This window comes from Parasteatoda tepidariorum, chromosome 3, assembly GCF_982258835.1.
Source record: "Parasteatoda tepidariorum strain Cologne lab strain chromosome 3, Ptep-v5.0, whole genome shotgun sequence".
Lineage (NCBI taxonomy): Eukaryota > Metazoa > Arthropoda > Arachnida > Araneae > Theridiidae > Parasteatoda > Parasteatoda tepidariorum.
Genome location: NC_141757.1, coordinates 61763847 through 61782589, shown reverse-complemented (window position 1 = coordinate 61782589; position 18743 = coordinate 61763847). Strand labels below are relative to the sequence as shown.

The window sequence follows — 18743 nt, the reverse complement described above, 5'->3', positions numbered from 1 at the left end:
TATTTTTAGGGTTCACATCTTTTGTAATACGTTTCTTTTACATTAATTTTTCTCTTTAAAAAGGTGTGGACAAGAAACTTCAAAGAAGTTCGAGGCATATGCACAGGCTATGTAATAGCCTTTGACAAGCACTGGAACCTGCTGATGAATGACGTCGATGAAATTTATTTGAAACCTCGCAAATCAAAAACTCCATTTTTGGAGAATTTGACAGCTGCACAGGACTTTTCTGAACTGCCAAAAAAAGTTCCAAAAAAGAAAAAAGACCCAAAAGCCGGAGAAAGTAATCCTCCACCTTCTGAACCTGTTGAATCTGGTACTGAGAGTACTGCTGCAGGTGCAGAGGGAAAAAAGAAAAAGAAGAGGCGCAGCAAAAGTAAAAAACGTCCTGCCCCACAAAAGCGTCATATCCAAAAACTATTTGTAAGGGGTGATAATATTGTTATGGCTGCAATAATGGATGAGTCAGAAGAAGAAGATGAAGTGGAGGAGGGAGAAGAGGATTAAAATATTCATATGAGCTTAATCTGATGTCTTCATTTTCTTTTGAATTACTGTATATTTTCTTTTTTTTTTTTTATATTTGTCTTTCATCAAGTCATGTAAAGTAATAAACATTTGTTCCTGTTTCAATTGTTTTTCTTTTTTTCTATACCTATTGGCTTTTTCCTCCTGTGGCAAACTTTTACTTCTATCTTTATTCTATTTGTATAAATATTTTTTTAAATTCAGTTGTCCTCGAAAGCTACAAGTGTTTTAAATTTTGCAATTCTATTTGAAAAATGCAAATAGTTTTTAAGTTATGCTTAGTAAAAATAGGATTTTTTTTGTGAAGCTATTAGATAATTCTAAAATCATTAAAATTGTTTCAAGGTATCATTTTCAGATTAGATTTTTCTTCCTGTCTAATCATTAGGGACCGGCCACCTCAAGATGCCTAAACTTGTAACGGTCCTTGGACTAACAACATCAAATGCATTTGCAGCCGCTTCTGGTTAAATTATGATTAGTTCAAATTTCTGCTATATTTCTGTTTTAATATTTGTAGCCTTTCAGATTGTATGCAGGGGAGAGAGTTATCATAAAACAGTTATTTGGGCCTTTAATTTCGGAGAACATTCTAATGTGTATTGTTGTCTTCAACTGAATGTTAATTAGAATGGAAGGTGAATATACCACTCGCTCAAACATCACTTGCTTTTCTTACTATGCGTTATACTACTGTTATGTATCATGTTTAATTGATGCCCTGATGTTTTAAATTTTGAACTGCTTGTTAGTTATGGTGTATAATTTATGTATCTTGTTATTCGGTTATAACTTATTGACTGACATATTTTGATTAATCATATGCACATATTAGATTTGGGCAGCAATTCAGTAATCTATTACAACTGTAATTGATTACTGCTACGTAATCGATTGCTTGTTCTCACCATTATGAGAAATTCTAATTTTTGATTGCATCAGGGTATGGCAAAAATGTAGTCGATTAAATTTTTCGATTACTGTAATCAGTTAATTGTAATCGTGATTACAAGTAATACAAATTAACGATAACATGTCATCATAATTACAATTAATCTAAATATGATTACAAGACTTTTATACCAATGTATGATTTTATTTTACAGAAGATAGTATAATGTTTCGTATAATGATACATTTTGTACATGTTTACATGCAGCGTATGTACAAATGTATTTATCTAATGCATATGTTCAGATATTTTATTTACACACATGTACATATACTTTTATTGTATGTATAAAATATATGTACGTGTGTATATATCGAATAATTATGTCTGTATGGGCAAACTATTTAGACATGTATATTTGTACACAATGAACATATGCATTTTATGCAAATACTTGTGTATGTAAGATGTATATCCGAGAACTTGTTACAAAAATGTACTTTCTTTGAATAAGCATACCTTTTTTCGGCGGATTCAGATTCCTGGCCCTCAAATTATAGGGGTAGTCGCTATCTAGGAAATATGAACCCTATAGTTGGGTGAGGAGAGCGCTCCAACGTTTAGACCTTTTAATACTTGTGTATTTCGCTATATGTCGAGAACTTTAAATAAATTGAAAAATTTGTGCAGACAATTATAAAATTAATATATCGTCCAGAGTTATTCATGAAGTTATTTCATGCAAAAAATAACTTCTGAGAAATATTATTTTATTTGATAAGGGTCGAAAAAATTTTGTACTGTAAGGTTTACAATTTTAAGAATATAATTTTACATGGCAAAATAGAATATGTGAGCAAAATTGGTTGAAAAGTTCAAGAAAATCAGATATTTAAATCGACCTATTTTGCTCAATTGCCTTGTAAGTTATCTTCCTAAAAATGATGTAAAAATTTGTATGCCTCAAAATTCAGTTTTTTCGACTATTTATTAAAATAATTACTAATATTTTTTGCATGGATAAATGAATTTTATAACTGCGTAAAAAAATTTCAATTTGCAAACGAAGTTCTCGAGAAATGGCGAAATACGCTAAAATTAAATCTCCTGATCTAAGTATGGAGACCTTATTTCCCAGATTGCGGCTAGCCCCTATATTTTGGGGGTCAAAAAACTAAATCAGATGAAAAAACTTTTCAGAGAAAATTTCGTTTATTCAGAGAAAGTACGCTTTTGTGCCCGATTTCGTAACTTAAAATAAATATCCTCTACACCAATTTGCATATTGGAAGTCCACCCCCTGGAGCCATTAAGATTGAGTTCTAGAACGTGAAGATCCAATCATAAAATCAAAAGTTATTGAGGGTGGTCTGTTTTTTTTTTTTTTTTTAAATTTTATTGTTATTTACTTCCACACTGTACAATATGTGTATGCCTCTGATTAAAAATACAATTTTTTCGATATATTCGGATTTTGGACCTCAAAATATAGTAGGTAGTCACAATAGTTTAGTCACCAGAGCCCTCCAAAGTTTGAAACCCATAATGTTAATTTTACTTTCTGCGTATTTCGCTAAATCTCGAACTTTTTAAGCGAATTGAAAAAAATTTGCCGCTTTTATAAAATTTGTTTATCCAAAAATAATTCCATGCAAAATATAACTTTCTGTAAATATTTATTGGTTTAAAAATGGTAAAAAAAACTTTTGAATTGTTAGATATTAAAATTTTGGCCAAATTGGTCTAGTTCCTAAAAGATCGAATTTTAGGTAATGTTGATAAAAATGTGTATCCCCATACATTCTTACATAATATATTTGCATATAAGAATACAATCGTAATTTCTTGTAATCGTATTGTTTGATTACAAGAAGCAATCACGATTATATGCGATCATATATTTTAATTGCTTGTAACCATAATTACCTGTAATCGTTTTTGTTGTAATTTGGAATTGTAATCAAGGTTTAGTGAATTGTAATCCTGTTTACAGATGTATTAAAAATTATAAATAGTTGTAATCACGATTACAAGTAATAGATTATTGGAATCACAATTGTAATCTTGTAGTCATGATTACAGGTAATTAATTACTGTAATCGATTAGATTTTTGCCCAACTGTGATGTATGAAAAATTATGATTATTTGTAATCGATTACTGTACGTCAGTCAATAAGTTATAATTGAATAACAAGATATATAAATTATTCACCATAACTAAATAAATATAATTATATGCCATATATATACAGTATATATTTGAGAAAGCAGAAAATGGAATAAGAGGAAGTAGAAAAAAGAGAAGCTAAGACCTTCACAGAAAGATGTTTAGAAAGAATGTTTCTTCCCTGTAGAACTAATTCTTAAATGAATGGAAATGTGTATGTCTTAAATCTTCTGTTTATAAACATTTTGTAGGGTTCACATTTTTTTGTACTATTCTTCCATATTTTTTACATTCGTTTTTCTTTTCTTTAAAAAAGGTGTGGACTAGGAACTTCAAAGAAGTACGAGGTATATGCACTGGCTACGTGGTGGCTTTCGATAAACACTGGAATTTGGTTATGTGTGATGTCGATGAAGTGTATCTCAAACGTAAGAAACACAAAACTCCCTGTTTTGAGGATTTAAGGTCTGCAGAAAACTTTTCAGAATTGCCGCAGAAAACTCCTAAAGAAAAAAAGAATCCGGCATCTGTTGAAACACAAGAAAATCAACCTCCTACAACAGTTGAGAAAGTTGCTGAAGGTGCTGCTGCAGGTGCTAAGGAAAAGAAAAAGAAGCGAATAAAAAAGAAAAAGGGATCTGCTCCTCACAAGAGACACGTGAAACAGTTATTTGTACGTGGTGACAGTATTGTGATGGCTGCAATTTTAGAACAGGAAGATGGGCCAGAATAATTTTCCATGTTGAGTTTTAATTTTTTTCTAAAGTTGGTTTACATGAAAAATCAAACTGAAGTGTACATCATTTCATCCTATAACTAAGCCTCAAATAAAACAAGTTTCCATCATAATATTTCACGTCATCTTTTATTTATTTATTTGTTTGATAATTAGTCCCTAATTCATTGTATCTATCAGTGCCACTCTTTAATTTCTGTCTTGGTGGTGGTATGTATTAAAGTTATTCATGCTTATTATCCGGATGCATATTATTTCTATCATTACTTGAAGCTTAATTTTTATCTGATGCAGTGAACTTACTAAAAAAGGGATTTCGACCTAGCGAAAAAATTAATCTTATAATATAAGATCTTTTTGAGCTACCTTTTTTGTAGAATAATTGACATTTTTAAGTACTCATTGTAGCAGCAATTGTTAAATTGAAATAGTTTGATACCCATCTATTTCTTTCGTGATGCTGCCTCGCTGCACAGTATTGCAATAATTTTGTAGCGAGTTCTTTTCCTAAGCTCTTGCAAATTGGAAGAAAAAAGAAAAACATAAATTCTAAGGAGAGAACCTGTTTGCATCTAAGTCCACGCCTAATAGATACCAAGCTCCCAGCGTATCAATAAACGAAGTTACACGGCCTCCTGTTTGCTTGCTTTCTTTCTTATTTAATAATAATAACAAGAATAAAAATCTTAACCAATATACTTTTTTCTGTTCGCATTTAAAGAAACTGGTGAAAGAATAATAAATATTTGTGGCAAACGATTTTTTCTACAGCGAAACAAAAGTAAAAATTCTTCATCTCGCATTTGATTTGTTAAGAACATGTCAGCATAAGACGTGCCTTTTTCAGTGAGCTAATCAAATTCAATGATCTTGTAGCGTCATATTTGTCAATGTTGTTTCTTTTTCAAGAACGAATATTCTTATTTATCGAAATATGTCGCCAAGTCTAGGATTCTATAAAGCTACGAAACTATAACTTTTTTTCTATTTTTAATAATTCTATGATATTTATCGTAAAAGATAAAAAAAAAACTAAACTCAGTGCCGCAATAGCCCATCTCAGTTTTCTTTACCTCGGGCTCTGGGGTGCAGGAGCAGATGTTCTGGTCAGGTGGTCAGCCGAACGCGTAACCCTCTTTAGTTCTCAAGCATGCTTGGTACTCATTTATCGACCCACTGAAGGGATGAAAGGCTGGGTCAACCTGACCCGGTCCGAGGATCGAACCCAGGACCTGTGGCACGGGAGCGCTAAGCGCTACCAATCCTAAAAGATAACTCGAATTAAATTTCAGCCTGATGTGTTTAACTTTTAAAAGCTTTTATATTGTTTTAAAAGCATATTTGTATAATTTGATAACGAAATAAAACAGAACTATAAGCAGTTGTAGATGATTATTTAAATCCTATAACACAATGGTCATTTATTAATTTGCAACGGGGTTTAGCAAATTTGAAGAAATCTAGCTTTAAGTCATGAAAAATCTTGGATCCAGTTCAGACCCCTCAAATTTAGGAGAAAGAAAAACGTAAGAATTTTAAAATAATTTTATTTTTTATTGTGCAGGGGTGATTGTGCTCCGGAAAAAATCCGGATTTCCGGAATTTTCGCTAACAGTGATCTGGAAGTTTCCGGAGATCGAAGGTCCAGACGTTTCAAAATATCATTTATCACAGAAGTTTCCGGAAATCAAATTTTCAAAGGTGGAACTTAAAAACACAGTTTATTTTATTTGTTGTAAGGGAGAGCCAGAGAGATCCTTTATAAGCTTATATTCATGATTAATATTCATTTTTTATCAGTAAATAGTTGTTATAATCATAAACTCAAGAACGAAAGACATATTTGTAAATTTTAATTACTTCTCCAGGTCATCATAGCTATGTGTAAATGGTATAGGTATGTGTAAAATTTTAAATATATTTTAAGTAAACAAAGAAATAGAGGAAAAAAACCTTGTTTAAATTTTTTTCAATTTAAACTGTTTTTTTTTTTTTTTTAACTCAAGAAATTTTCCGGAATTTTGACTTGGGCTCACAATCACCCCTGATTGTGAAATGTCCATTACTAAATAACCCCATTGATGGATTTTCCTGTAATTTGAATTGGGCCATTACGATTAATATTGTAAAACAACCAGAGGCGTTTATATGAAAAGTCTCGTACTGGCGCCCTTCCTAAAATATTTATACAGTCGGACTTCTATTTAACGAACTTCCCTTTTGCGTCTTTTTTTCTAGGAACCAAGAACATTTTGGAAATTTTTTCATAAAACCAGATAGCTAAGTAAGTTTTCTATTTAACGAACTTTTCTTTGAGATCTACTTTCCCTATTTCCCAAAATATTTCAGAATATTTCAAACTTGTTAACGCATTTTATGGGGGAAATGACCTTGAACTGATTTTCGCAGCCATTTTACTATTAGAGAAAGCTGTAAAATCCATGCCAAAAATCAATTTGCGAGAAAGCATAACAGAAATTTCTAATCCATAGAACTATATTGTTACAGATCGTATATATTGCTATGTACTATTTCGTAACAGTTTTGCTAAAGCTGGATTCTTAGTCAGTGCCGAGGACGAGATTCCTTTAAAAGAACTTTAAAAATGTGGTTACAGCTAAGAGAGAATCACGAAATTAACAATTATGTACTGATTAATGATTTTCTTTTTATTGATTCTGAAACTGCAACCACAGAAACATTAACTTAATCGGATATTTTGGACAGTGTAAAAAATAAAAACAATTCATCAATAAATTTTGAGTAAGACGAAGAACATGAAGACAAGATATGATGAAGAAATCACCGAACCTTCATGTGATAGATAATAATTTTACAAGATAAAGGTATATTGATTACTATTTTAAATATATCTACTGCTTATGAATTAAAAACCTGTTGTGTGTTGTTTAAGTATTTCAAATGGTTATTTTCTGTTTAACGAATTTCCCATGCAACGAACATTTTATCGGGATTTATCGACTTTGTTAAATAGAGGTCCGACTATTCTCTTTATTTTATACAATACGAAGTAAAAGCATTGTTTGAAGTATTTTACCCTTTTAGAAATATTGCATTGCATTTAAATAAATAAATAAAAATTAACTATAACAATAAAATTATTTCTTTAAAATTGCAAGGCATTCACGTGCATTCGAAATCATCATTGGTTAGAAATAAAAAGGTTTGTTTTATAATATTTATAGAAGAGTCTATTGCGTTTTTTCAATTGTCAGTAAAAATTCTAACAATTCATTAAATTCAGCACAATTATATTTTAAAGTTTTACAAATACAATTTGGTAACAAAAATGCGCACACACAACAAATGTCTCTGGGTTGAAAATGGACTATAGCATACCGGATGATTACCCAATATTTTCTAAATTAAAGCTGAAGGAAATTGATTTTTTAAAAATAATCATGTTTTGCAAACATCAAAACAATAAAATCATCTCGCGCTGTAATAAATTCATAAAGATCACTGTAAATTATTACGATTTGTTATGACAATTACAAATAAAATCGCTGCAATCAAATAATGTATCTTGATTAGTTTATTTACAGTTCAATAAAAAATCGATGCTCTTAATATAATTTTTACAAACAGATAATAAGAAAAAATGTACACATAATTACATACAAAACTCTAGGCTAAATAGCGACAAAAATACATTCTTTAATGAGAAATAAATTAGAGGAAGTTTTAGTTTCTAGAAATAATTAATTTGCTAAAAGTGAAAAAAAAAAGAAAAGGCAAATAGTAAAGAAATAGACCAGGATACATTCTGGTCTATTTTTAAAAAAAAGTCGAATTATGAAAAATTCTCTTCGTATCACAATGGAACAAATTTGAGATAAAGCAGGAAAAAAAACATTTGAATTATACATTTTTAGACATTCAGTGCGTAAAACAATAATTCTATCCTGATAACTTTTGATCAGATCTTAACGTTCTTCTCATCTCAATGGTTCAAAGGGGTGACTTCAAATATGCTAATTAATAAGTGTAGGGGCGATATTTTAAGTTAAGAAATCTGACGATAAAATATACTTTCTTCGAATAAATATGAAATTTTTTTCGACGGATTTGGATTTCTGATCCCCAAAATGTAGGAGATAGCCGCAATCTGAGAAGTAACTCGAGAACTTTTCCAAGTCAATGGAGAGAAAAAATTCCCCATAATTATAAATATCGTTTATAATTGTATAAATTTTTTTTTTAAAAAAAAGAAGAACTTTTAGCAAATATTTATTCTTTTATTTAATAATAGTCGTTAAAAATTTTGAATTGTAAGGTATAAATTTTTTACATTGTTTTAAAATAAGGTAATTTAACATAGAAAAATGCAATATTTTAGCAAAGTTGATCTTATAGTTTCTGAGAAATCAAATTTTAAATATCCAACTTTCTTAAAATTTGATTTCTCAGGAATCCAAACTATATGAATTAAGACCAACCTGCATAGCAGTTTTTTTTTTTAAAACAGTTCAAAATTAGTTAATTTTAAAGATGTTTTAAGGAAAAAGAGAAATATAAATCATTGTAATATTTGAGGAAAAGAGGGCTTTTTGTGTCTTTATTAAAACACATTATAAGAATGCGAATGCTTCTTAATTAAACAAGCTATAATTTTTCAATACACAAGATCCTTATTGTTTTTTTCTTCTTCTTAAAATAAAGATAATTATTTAATGGAAAAAAAAATTATTGTGATAGTCACTTCATTGATACATTTTTTTCCGTGTTTTCTAAACTATTGTAATGGTTGGTTATAAACTACATTTTATAGCCTTAATATTATTTTGTCACCATTTTACTTGGATTATAAGAAATAAATATAATAGATAAATAAAGGACACTTTATGAATCCTTTTAAAAACAGTATAATTTTTTTTTCAAGTATTATGATATACAGTCGGACCCCGATTTAACGAATTTCGCGATTTAACGAATTTTTTTCAACCCCAGCAAAAACAGAGTCAAAAACCCCTAATTAACGAATAATTAACCTCGAATTAACGAATTATTTCAGCATCCGGAAAAAATATTTTTCATTAATTTTGATCAGAAAAATATTGCATTTTTTTTGTAATTGGCAGATTCTAAAGGATAAAAAGTCTTTCCTGGGAGGAATAAAGTAGAAAAAGTGCATATTCGTCTCAAACAAAAGAAACGCCCGCAACAGGGAAAAACAAAATTCGTCGTGGATAGGTGGGCAGCAGGGCTAAAGGTGGGCAGAGTCAATAAGACATATTACACTTGCAAGGTCATTTCCCGGGGGTTTGTCACGTGGACTATGAGTCAAACAGGAAATTCCTTTCTTATCTTAGATAGTCGTTTATAACTAGTAATTTTTAATAATACATATGTACAAATTTTTTTAACCCCGATTTTACGAATAACCCCGATTTAACGAATAAAAATTCCGGTCCCGATGAATTCGTTAAATCGTGCTCTGACTGTATATCTATATAATATTTATCTTTTTTTTTTTTAAAGAATAGCAATCTAAAATGATATAGGAGAAAGATTGCAAAATTTTGCTCCCGAGGTGCTATGGAAGCATGTTCCATAACTGGAAGAAAGTTTGATAGATATTAAATAAATGTAGTTTAAAAATACAAAACAAACATGTCTTTAAAAATTAAAAAATTCTTTTTTTTTTTATTTGTAAGTACGAGGATTATTGAAACTTACACTTAAAGCATTAAAATATAATAAAAATTGTGAATGAATCGTACTTCTGTAACTTAAAATACAAAAAAAATAAAAATATGCCAAGAACTCACAATTCTAACCATTCAATGGATAGAAGGAAAAAAAATCGAACTTGTACAAGTGGTTTTAAACTCAAAATCTATCGATTAATAAATGGAAAGAAAAACATTTCTTGGTTGTTGGCAACTATTTGCTGAACGTAATGTATGTTACGTAATACTAGTTGGCTGAGCCCCCTGCTCGCTAACGCTCGCCAACCCCCGAAAATTGCTACGCAATCTTATATGGTTTGCTTCGCAAACCAAGCTCACTTCGCTCTCTATTAACTTAGGTACATTACAAATGCACAAAATTCTGAGAATTCAAAACAATCATTCAAATCCATATTCAAATTCATTTTTTTTTAGTAACAACTTTTTTTTTAAATACATCTTTTTAGTAAATACTAAGTCATTAAAATAAATTTGAATTCAAATAAATGACATGTAATTCGTTAAACCTATTAGAAATATGCTATAGTATACAGGGTAACAAAAAAGTATAGGGATCACTTTTGTGGTTATCTACCACTAAAGTTTTAAAACCTTTTTACATATATAGAATACTGATCTAAAGCTCTGCTATTAGACTTTCAATTGCAATACTAATTTATAAAATCACAAAAATGCCTTTGAAGAAATTTGACGAAAAGCTAATAGGTCAAGTACAAGCATTTTTAGAACTTCGCTGGAGCCACAGGATTATACAAACCCATTTTAAAAAGAAAGGTATTACGATTTCACTCAGCCATATCAGTCGCATCAAGAATTCGAAGCTCGGAAAGATGCAAAATAATGCAAAACCAAAAATAAGTGGACGACCAAGCAAATTGAAGAAATCAGATTTGCAGAAGCTTGATAAGATGACATCAAAACCGGATCCACCAACACTGGCAAGCATGGCTAAAGCTCTTAACGTGAGTCAGCAAGTTGTAAGCTATCAACTAAAACAAAAGTTGAAGAAAAAATGCCATAAAAAACCAAAATGTCATCATTTAAGTGAGAGATCGGTGCAGATTAGGAGGCAACGTTCATAGCCCCTCTACAAGCTTCTCCGTAAGGACAGATGGCGAAAGTTCATTACAACTGATGAAGCTTGGATCTATCTATCTGATACCGATGCTAAATCTAAAGTTCAATATCTTAGCCGTGGACAGAACAGGCGAGACTTGACACCATCAACCACGGTGCCTCATCCCAAAGGCGTAATGGTTTAGATGGGCATATCCGCCCATGGTGTGACCAAACCTCGGTTTGTGAAACCTGGGGCCAAAATAAATTCTGAGTATTACATACAGAAGATATTAAAGCCCTTTCTTAAGGATGATTACTGCAGATTGTACCCTAATGGTGATGCTGTGTTTCAGCAGGACTCTGCCCCATCGCATGCATCTAAGGTCACCCAGAAATTCCTAACAGATCAGCAAGTGCAATTCCTGAGACCAGAACAATGGATTCCAAACAGTCCTGATGCTGCACCTTGCGACTATTTCCTATGGGGACACCTGAAAAACAAACTGAATAAGCGAAGAATTTCTACATTGAGAGGCCTTCAAAGAGCTATTAGAGAAGAGGTGAAGAAAATCCCCCAGGAAATCATTTTGCGGGCTTTAAAATTATGGTCGAAGCGTTGTAGACAAATCTATTATGCCGGAGGTCGACATATTGAGAAGCATCGCTGAATTTATGTAATAAATTTTGGAAATAAAAACATCCAAAAATGATCCCTATATTTTTTTGTTACCCTGTAAAATCTTAAGATAAAATTTCTAAAACTGATATCTCTTTAAAAAGGTTAAAATTTTGGATATAATTAAGTCTGTTAAAAATTGAAATAAGTGAATTGCAATGGAAAAACCTGCATAAACAAATAAATTCTAGTAAAGCAAATAAATTCGTGATATAAATCAAAAATCGTTAAATAAATTCGTGAAAAAAAGCGCTTTCGACATGCAGAGTTCAGACTATATAAACCTTTGAATTATGGCATATTTCTAAGATATACATTCTTAATACTAGTACATATTCTATATGTTTGTAATTGAAATTATGTTATTGTAGTTAATTATTTTATTTTTATATATAACCATGATTTTTTGCGTGACTATTTTAATGTTTTTTCCTTATACAACATTATAGTTTAACTCTGAGTTACAGTTTCAATAAAGTCTTACAAATAATGTCCTGCTTGTTTATTAGATTGTAAACTTTAAAATGTATAACTCTTATACGCCAATAACCCTTTTGAATGAAAGTTATTCAATTGTTTATTTTATGATCGCATATACCTAAAAACAAAATATTTTTCTGTTTTCCTCAAAAAATTTTACTTTTAGTTTGTGTTTTATTTTCCATTTTTTGTAGAAAAAATGAAATACATAATACACTGAAAAGAGAAAATAAATTAAATTCTCTGTAATTTTCTATAATATTATATTATGCTTATATTTTGTCTTTTCCTGTTTCAGCGTAACTTAAATTCCTTCGATTACAGCTATGATTTATTGTGAAGCAATGACAAGCTACATTTCAGAAATTTTTTAAATTAAATATGTGGTTAAAGGACTTTTTGTAAAAGGATTTTGATGAAAATTAAATGTGAATTATGTATGTAGGAAATTTTCTGAAATTAAAATTATTTTAATTGGAAATTTATTAAAGAAAGTAATAATTATAATTATTAAAAACTAATCATTATTCTCCAAATTACAATTTTATAATTGAAATTTTATTTATGCCGACATCGTCGTAAATATAACACCAGATAAGAAAGAGCTATTTTTTATTACTTATTTATTTTAGTATTTATCATGAATCTATTCATTAACATTAAAAATTATATTTAATTTGAATTCTGTGTTGCTTAACATGAAAGCATCAAGAAGGAAAAAGTATCTAGCGAATGAATGCAGAAACGTGTACGAGTTGTTATCACACAGAACAAGGAGGTCGTTTAAAAAGTGGTGTGTGGAATGTTTTTATTCTTCTTCTTTCCCCCTTTTTTTAATGCTGAAACTAATGTAAGGAGATTTTCTGTGCTTTTCGAGTTCAAAATCGCAGGAATACTCTTCTAGTGGCCCTCCTATTGTGCCTAACTACGGTGGTCTATTTTGCGAGGTCAACTTTGCGAGGTTGCTCTCTCCTCTACTTTGTTTTTAAGATTAGCGTTTCCCTTTCATACCTAACTTCCCCAATTACAAAAACAGTCCCTCAAAAGATCTCGATCTTTTTTTTTCGACCCCACATGGAAAGGTTAAATGTTGAGCAGAATTAAGAATAAAGGGCTTTTTTATTTTTAATTCTGCTCTAAATAATAATAAAAGACAAAAAAAAAAAAAAAACATTTAATAAATTTTTAAGTAAAAAAAAATATTGTTGATGTTAATCGCCTTTTCGAAATAATGCGCCTATGGCAATGCCTTACCCTAGATCAGGGGTCGCCAAACTTTTTTGATCATCGACCCCTATATAATTTTCCGAAATCTCCATCGACCTCCACAAAAGTACTTTTCTGATAATTAAAATAAAACTCTATTAGATACTGTGTTTGTACATTTATTTTATGATTTTAAACATTTATTAAAGTAATAGTACATTGTGTAACAATAGTTTTATGAAAAATATATTAATATTGAAATTTAAATACCTTATTATTAAATAATAAGTAATTATGCATAAGTAGATATAATAAGTAAAGTAACTAAAGATTTACTGCTTCTTGATCAATGAGATGGGTGTGCCTGGTGTTTTTTTGCAAGGTTCGCTATATTGGGTTCAAAATTGGTCAATTTTAATTTTCGTCAAAATTGGTCAATTTTGTAATTTTCGTAAAAAAATACAAAGTGTGCTATAGTTTTGTCGTGGGCTGTACTAATCCATATTATTAATGCTTACCTTCTTTTTTGGACATTGATAATTAAAATTGATATCTAAACCAAACGAATGGTTTTATCGAAACGATAATTATCCGAAACTATAAAAGTTTTAATAATGACACTGCAAGCAAATATTCAACACAGTTTGCAAAGATAGCCGAAACTGCTTTTGTTCAAATGCTCGTCACACGTGATATTTGGAAAAACGCACATATGCATATGACTTATAAACTGCGCTGTGTTCGTGCCACTGTGCGGTGGTAAGTAAATACTTGTTTCACCCCAATAAATATACGTTTATTAATTTATGTTTTATAAAGAAACTGATATTGAGTCAATTATAAAAAAAATTCACAAATTTTACATTCCTAATTAGGTATGTGTAATTTGCGTATTGAGAACTGTTTTTTTTTTTTTTTTGACCCACAATCGACCCTTCCGATTCGGATAGACCCCCATTCGCCCCCTGTCCCAGATTGACCCCCGCAATTGTTAAATAGACCCCTGGGGGTCTATATAGACCACTTTGGTGACCTCTGCCCAAGATACACCACTTAAAACAACTGTTCAGCATTCCCTAATAATAGCAAGATTCAATAGTTGATAACTGTTTTAATCTCTAATGAAGAGATAAACCTGTAAAAGAAAGAAAAAAAAAATAGCGCCTTTTTTGTTCTATCAAGTGGACATTTGTGTATGTTTGGTACCCCTTTACTTTATTTATTTCTCTATACAAAATAAGGACAATGATCCAGCTTAATTTTCCCTTGTTGGTGCATTTTTATTGACCAGGAAATCACATGGTCGCATCCAGCTTCCCCCATATTAATTTACATAATATTTGATTGTCATCAGCTTAAAATTAATTAAAATCATAAAGGTATTCGAGAACGCAACGGCCAATAGGGGGCGCTGTTATTTGAGACGAATAACTGCCAGCAGAATAACATGATCATGAGTTGCTAGAGATTTCTTCAGTATAGCATGGTAACGTTCCTTCTTTATTGTGTCCTATTAAATTTAAGAAAAGAAAAATGTTTGATATTCTTCTTTATACAAGCAAACACAAAATGGAATGTTTTTTTTTAAAAGTTATTTATTATTATTATTTTAGAGAATGAACAACCAAAACACACAGGAAAAATATCTGTAAATGAGCAGAAAAAAAAATATATATCTTATTAGAGTTGAAACCTAATACCTGCGAAATCGCTCCATTAAATTGAATGATCTAATATGAAAGGTCTATTCAAACTTCAAATTCCATTCTTTTCTGAATCATATTAATTCATACATTAAAATATGCAAAGAGTATACAGAAACACATTATGTTACATCATTTTTATTAAAAAATTTAGTTTCAATAAAAAATCTTTTCTTTATTTTTTGTCTTAAAGTTTTTAATCAGACGTAGAAAATCCTTCTGTAGAAAACTATAATCAGATTAGAAAAAAAATATTTACGAGTAAGTTTTTTATTATAGAAATCATAACACTTACCTGCTTCATAAATCCGGAGAATTCCGAAGTGAAATGTTCTTCGTTTGAAAATTTTATTCTCAAATAATATATAGATAGATTATCCCTTGATTTTTTTAAGATAACATACCACACAATAAAGTTTTATAATTGTAAGATCTCGATATCAATTTCAATACCTTAAAAGCAATGAGCTTATGTAACATAAAAACAAAAGAGCAGAATTCTAGCCGAAATTAAACAATCAAAATTTAAAAAAACTTACCAAGAAAACGATAAAAACGTATAAATAATCAACTAAAATGATAAAATGACAAGTAATTCGGATGATTTTTTATTGTTGCTTTCCGAATTATATTGATACTGAAATATATACTTTTCTACAAAGAGGAATATGCGATAACTATTAGAGTTCTGCATGTTTTGAAATCACATTTCTTCATTGGAATGAAATAAGCAATGTTGACTTCATTTTAATTTGTATTGAATTGAAGACAACAAAAAAATGTAATTTACTGTAATGGATGGGTGGCCTAATGTAAACAATAACAAGCGTCCTTAAACCGGAAGAAATTTAGAAAATTTCCGGTGTATCCCTCCGCTTATGTTATGACTACGAGGCGATGTGTGAACAAGCCGAATATTCTATGCAGTTTTGTTATTGTAATTTGGGTTCAAATCTAAGCATAATTGTACCATTCATAAGAGCTTTCAGAAATGTATTGATTCTCAGAGGTCGTAAGGCCAAAAAAAATTTTGGAAAGTTAATATATCATAGTGAATAATTCTTAAGGTTTGCCATGTTTTGTATTTTATCCCTTATTTGGCAACATTTGAATAAAATTTCACCAAAAATATCTTTAAAAATATCTTTTTAAGTTAGCATAATTAGAAAATATTCTAATGATTATAATATTAATATGATAATGCTGAAGTTTAAAGGCTGAAAGAAAGAACTCGGTACATGTGAAATACTGCAAAAGATATGATGCAATAATATGATGGCGCGTTTTTTCAATCTGCGGCGTAAAAATATATCGGAAGCAGTAACCCGGAAGTCTTGAAAGAGCAATTTTACCACTAGCGCCACCACCCTTAGCTTTACACGATCACCCATCCATACGCACGTCAGTCTTTAAACACTCCCACCTAGAGCCTTTCTCCCACCCTCATCTAAGTCAATCGAATGCAGCGTGAATGGCAAGCAAAAAACACACCACAAATTTTTTTTATTATGAAGCTTTAAAGAACCTCTTAAAATGAACAAAAATAAGCATCCGGAATCGTATTCAATTTAAGGAATCATAATTTTAAATTTTCAGTAGAACTCAAGCAAGCTTTTTAGATTTTAGACAAAATTTATTGGCTTATTATTATTCGTCAGTAATTTTCATTTTGTATTTATATTCTGTATCTTTGTTTAGTGTGTTGTTGTAGTTTTTTAAAATTCGTATGCTTTGTCAAAAAATTTTGATTTTGTAAATGCAAAAGCGAATTTTTTAAAACTGATAGTATATTATACTAATCTCTTATAAGTAAGTCATACTTTATCATGTTTTCTCCCTTTTTGACTTTATATTTATAGTACTTACTGACTTGGTATTTTTTTTAAAACTTTTATTTTTCCCAATGTTCATAACTATTTATATGTGTGTTGTCGAATGTTCATGAAAAAGTTTATAAAGAGAGCTTATTTTTGTCTCGTTTTATACCAGGGTTGTGTTTTTTACGCTTTGACGACCGATAAAACCATCGTATACCTGTTTAACAGCCTTAAACTGTAAAAAATAACCTAAAAAGTTATGAAACTATTATACTAGTAAGTGTTTTTATAGTCCCTAAACATTCTTGTAAAATTAAGTTTTCAATTTTCGACTTCTTTAAAAATTCGATTTTTCTAGAAATGATCGATCGATTTCGTTCAAATTTTGTAATAATTTACTGGAAAATTTTGGCATAAATGTATTTTGACAGAAATTTTGTTATTTTTGATACTGAAGTTAAATTGCAGGCAAATTTGTGCACTTCCCAATTCAAAAAATTTTGACTCTTATTAATTAAAATAATACAATATCATAAGCAATTATTAAATATTTTTTATGTGGGATTATCGTAGGATGTATGAATTTAGTAAATATGTGCAAATATGTCTTAATTAGCTTAAAAAATGTCTCGAAATCCTGCAAAATACACAGAAAGTAAACTTAACATTAAGGTGATTAAATTTTGAACCACTCTTCTAATCGAATTAATGGCATCATTTCCCCCAAAATACCTACACCCCTTATATTTTTAGGCATTAGAGATCCAAATCTCACAAAAATCCTGTTCTTACAGAGAATAAACTGTTTCTACTGTTAGACTCCTGCCAGCATTTGGAATATTTTCATAAGTAACAAACAAGATCCAAACTCTTCCCTCAACAGAACAGAATCTACGAAAAGAGTCTTTGGGCAGTTTAAAGAAAACCAAAAAATAGACTCGATCTAGCCGTCATGTTAATTTTCCGGATTGATTCGTATCAGCTCCCTGATACTGGCGGGGTGTGTGTAGCGACTCAACTTCATCGTAACCTCAAAGGTTACGATCAAGAACTTGAAGTCTTTCGTTTTCATTCCTCAGAACAATCTTAGCAGTCTCTGTAGTATATGACGTGTTGTGCTGATTTATATTAACTTTCTTTATATTTTAATATTGATGTTTATTAAATAAGATAATATAAATTCCACTGATTAGTTTCCTGAACATCAAACAACCTACGCAAGCCAATAAGATTGAGTCATAGTACATGAAGATCCAATCATTAGGTAAAAAGTTATTTAGAGTGATTCTTTTATTTTTTTGCCCACTGTACATGAACTTTATCTATAAATAATGATTGCAATGTATTATATTCCATAATAAGTTAATCAGTTATTAATTTTTTTCAATCAATCAATTAAAGTTTTATTAAGTTAGTATTAAATAAGTAGTTATCAATGCTTATTTTAGTTATTAGAACAAATTTCCTGTTAAATGTAATAAATGTAATTTTAGCATTTAAATTTTTATTATGTAATGAACATTATACTAGATTGTTCTGCTTATTTATGTATTAAGTAAAGTTTTTTAGTTGTCATTTATTTATGCAAGAAAATCAGCAATTCAAATTCAATAATTTAAAAGAAAAGCATTTTGTAAGTTGCAATTTTACATATTTCTATTTATAATTATATAATACTTTTAATAGATTGTGATTTTCTACACAAATATTTTCAATTTTTTCTAGTAAATGCCGAAACAAACAAAAAAGAGGTTTGTAGTCAAA

The 18743-nt window shown here is 29.8% G+C and overlaps 2 protein-coding genes across 3 annotated transcripts in view; both read left to right on the top strand.

Moving 5' to 3' along the window:
• The window catches only part of LOC107443749 (U7 snRNA-associated Sm-like protein LSm11), a 33789-nt gene extending 29352 nt beyond the window's left edge, over positions 1-4437 (top strand). The window contains exon 3 of one of the 2 annotated variants that reach the window (XM_016057710.4): positions 3905-4437. In XM_016057710.4, coding sequence (XP_015913196.3) covers positions 3905-4321 — 417 coding nt within the window. In that variant the 3' untranslated portion in view covers positions 4322-4437. Of the gene's footprint in view, positions 1-63; positions 634-3904 lie in introns of those variants that run through there. The other variant, XM_016057709.5, reaches the window with a different exon arrangement.
• An 11876-nt stretch (positions 4438-16313) lies between these two features.
• Positions 16314-18743, top strand: part of LOC107445002 (uncharacterized) — a 33694-nt gene continuing 31264 nt past the window's right edge. Inside the window, 1 exon segment of the mRNA XM_087159430.1 lies at positions 16314-16815. The gene's annotated coding sequence lies outside the window, so the exon portion shown is untranslated.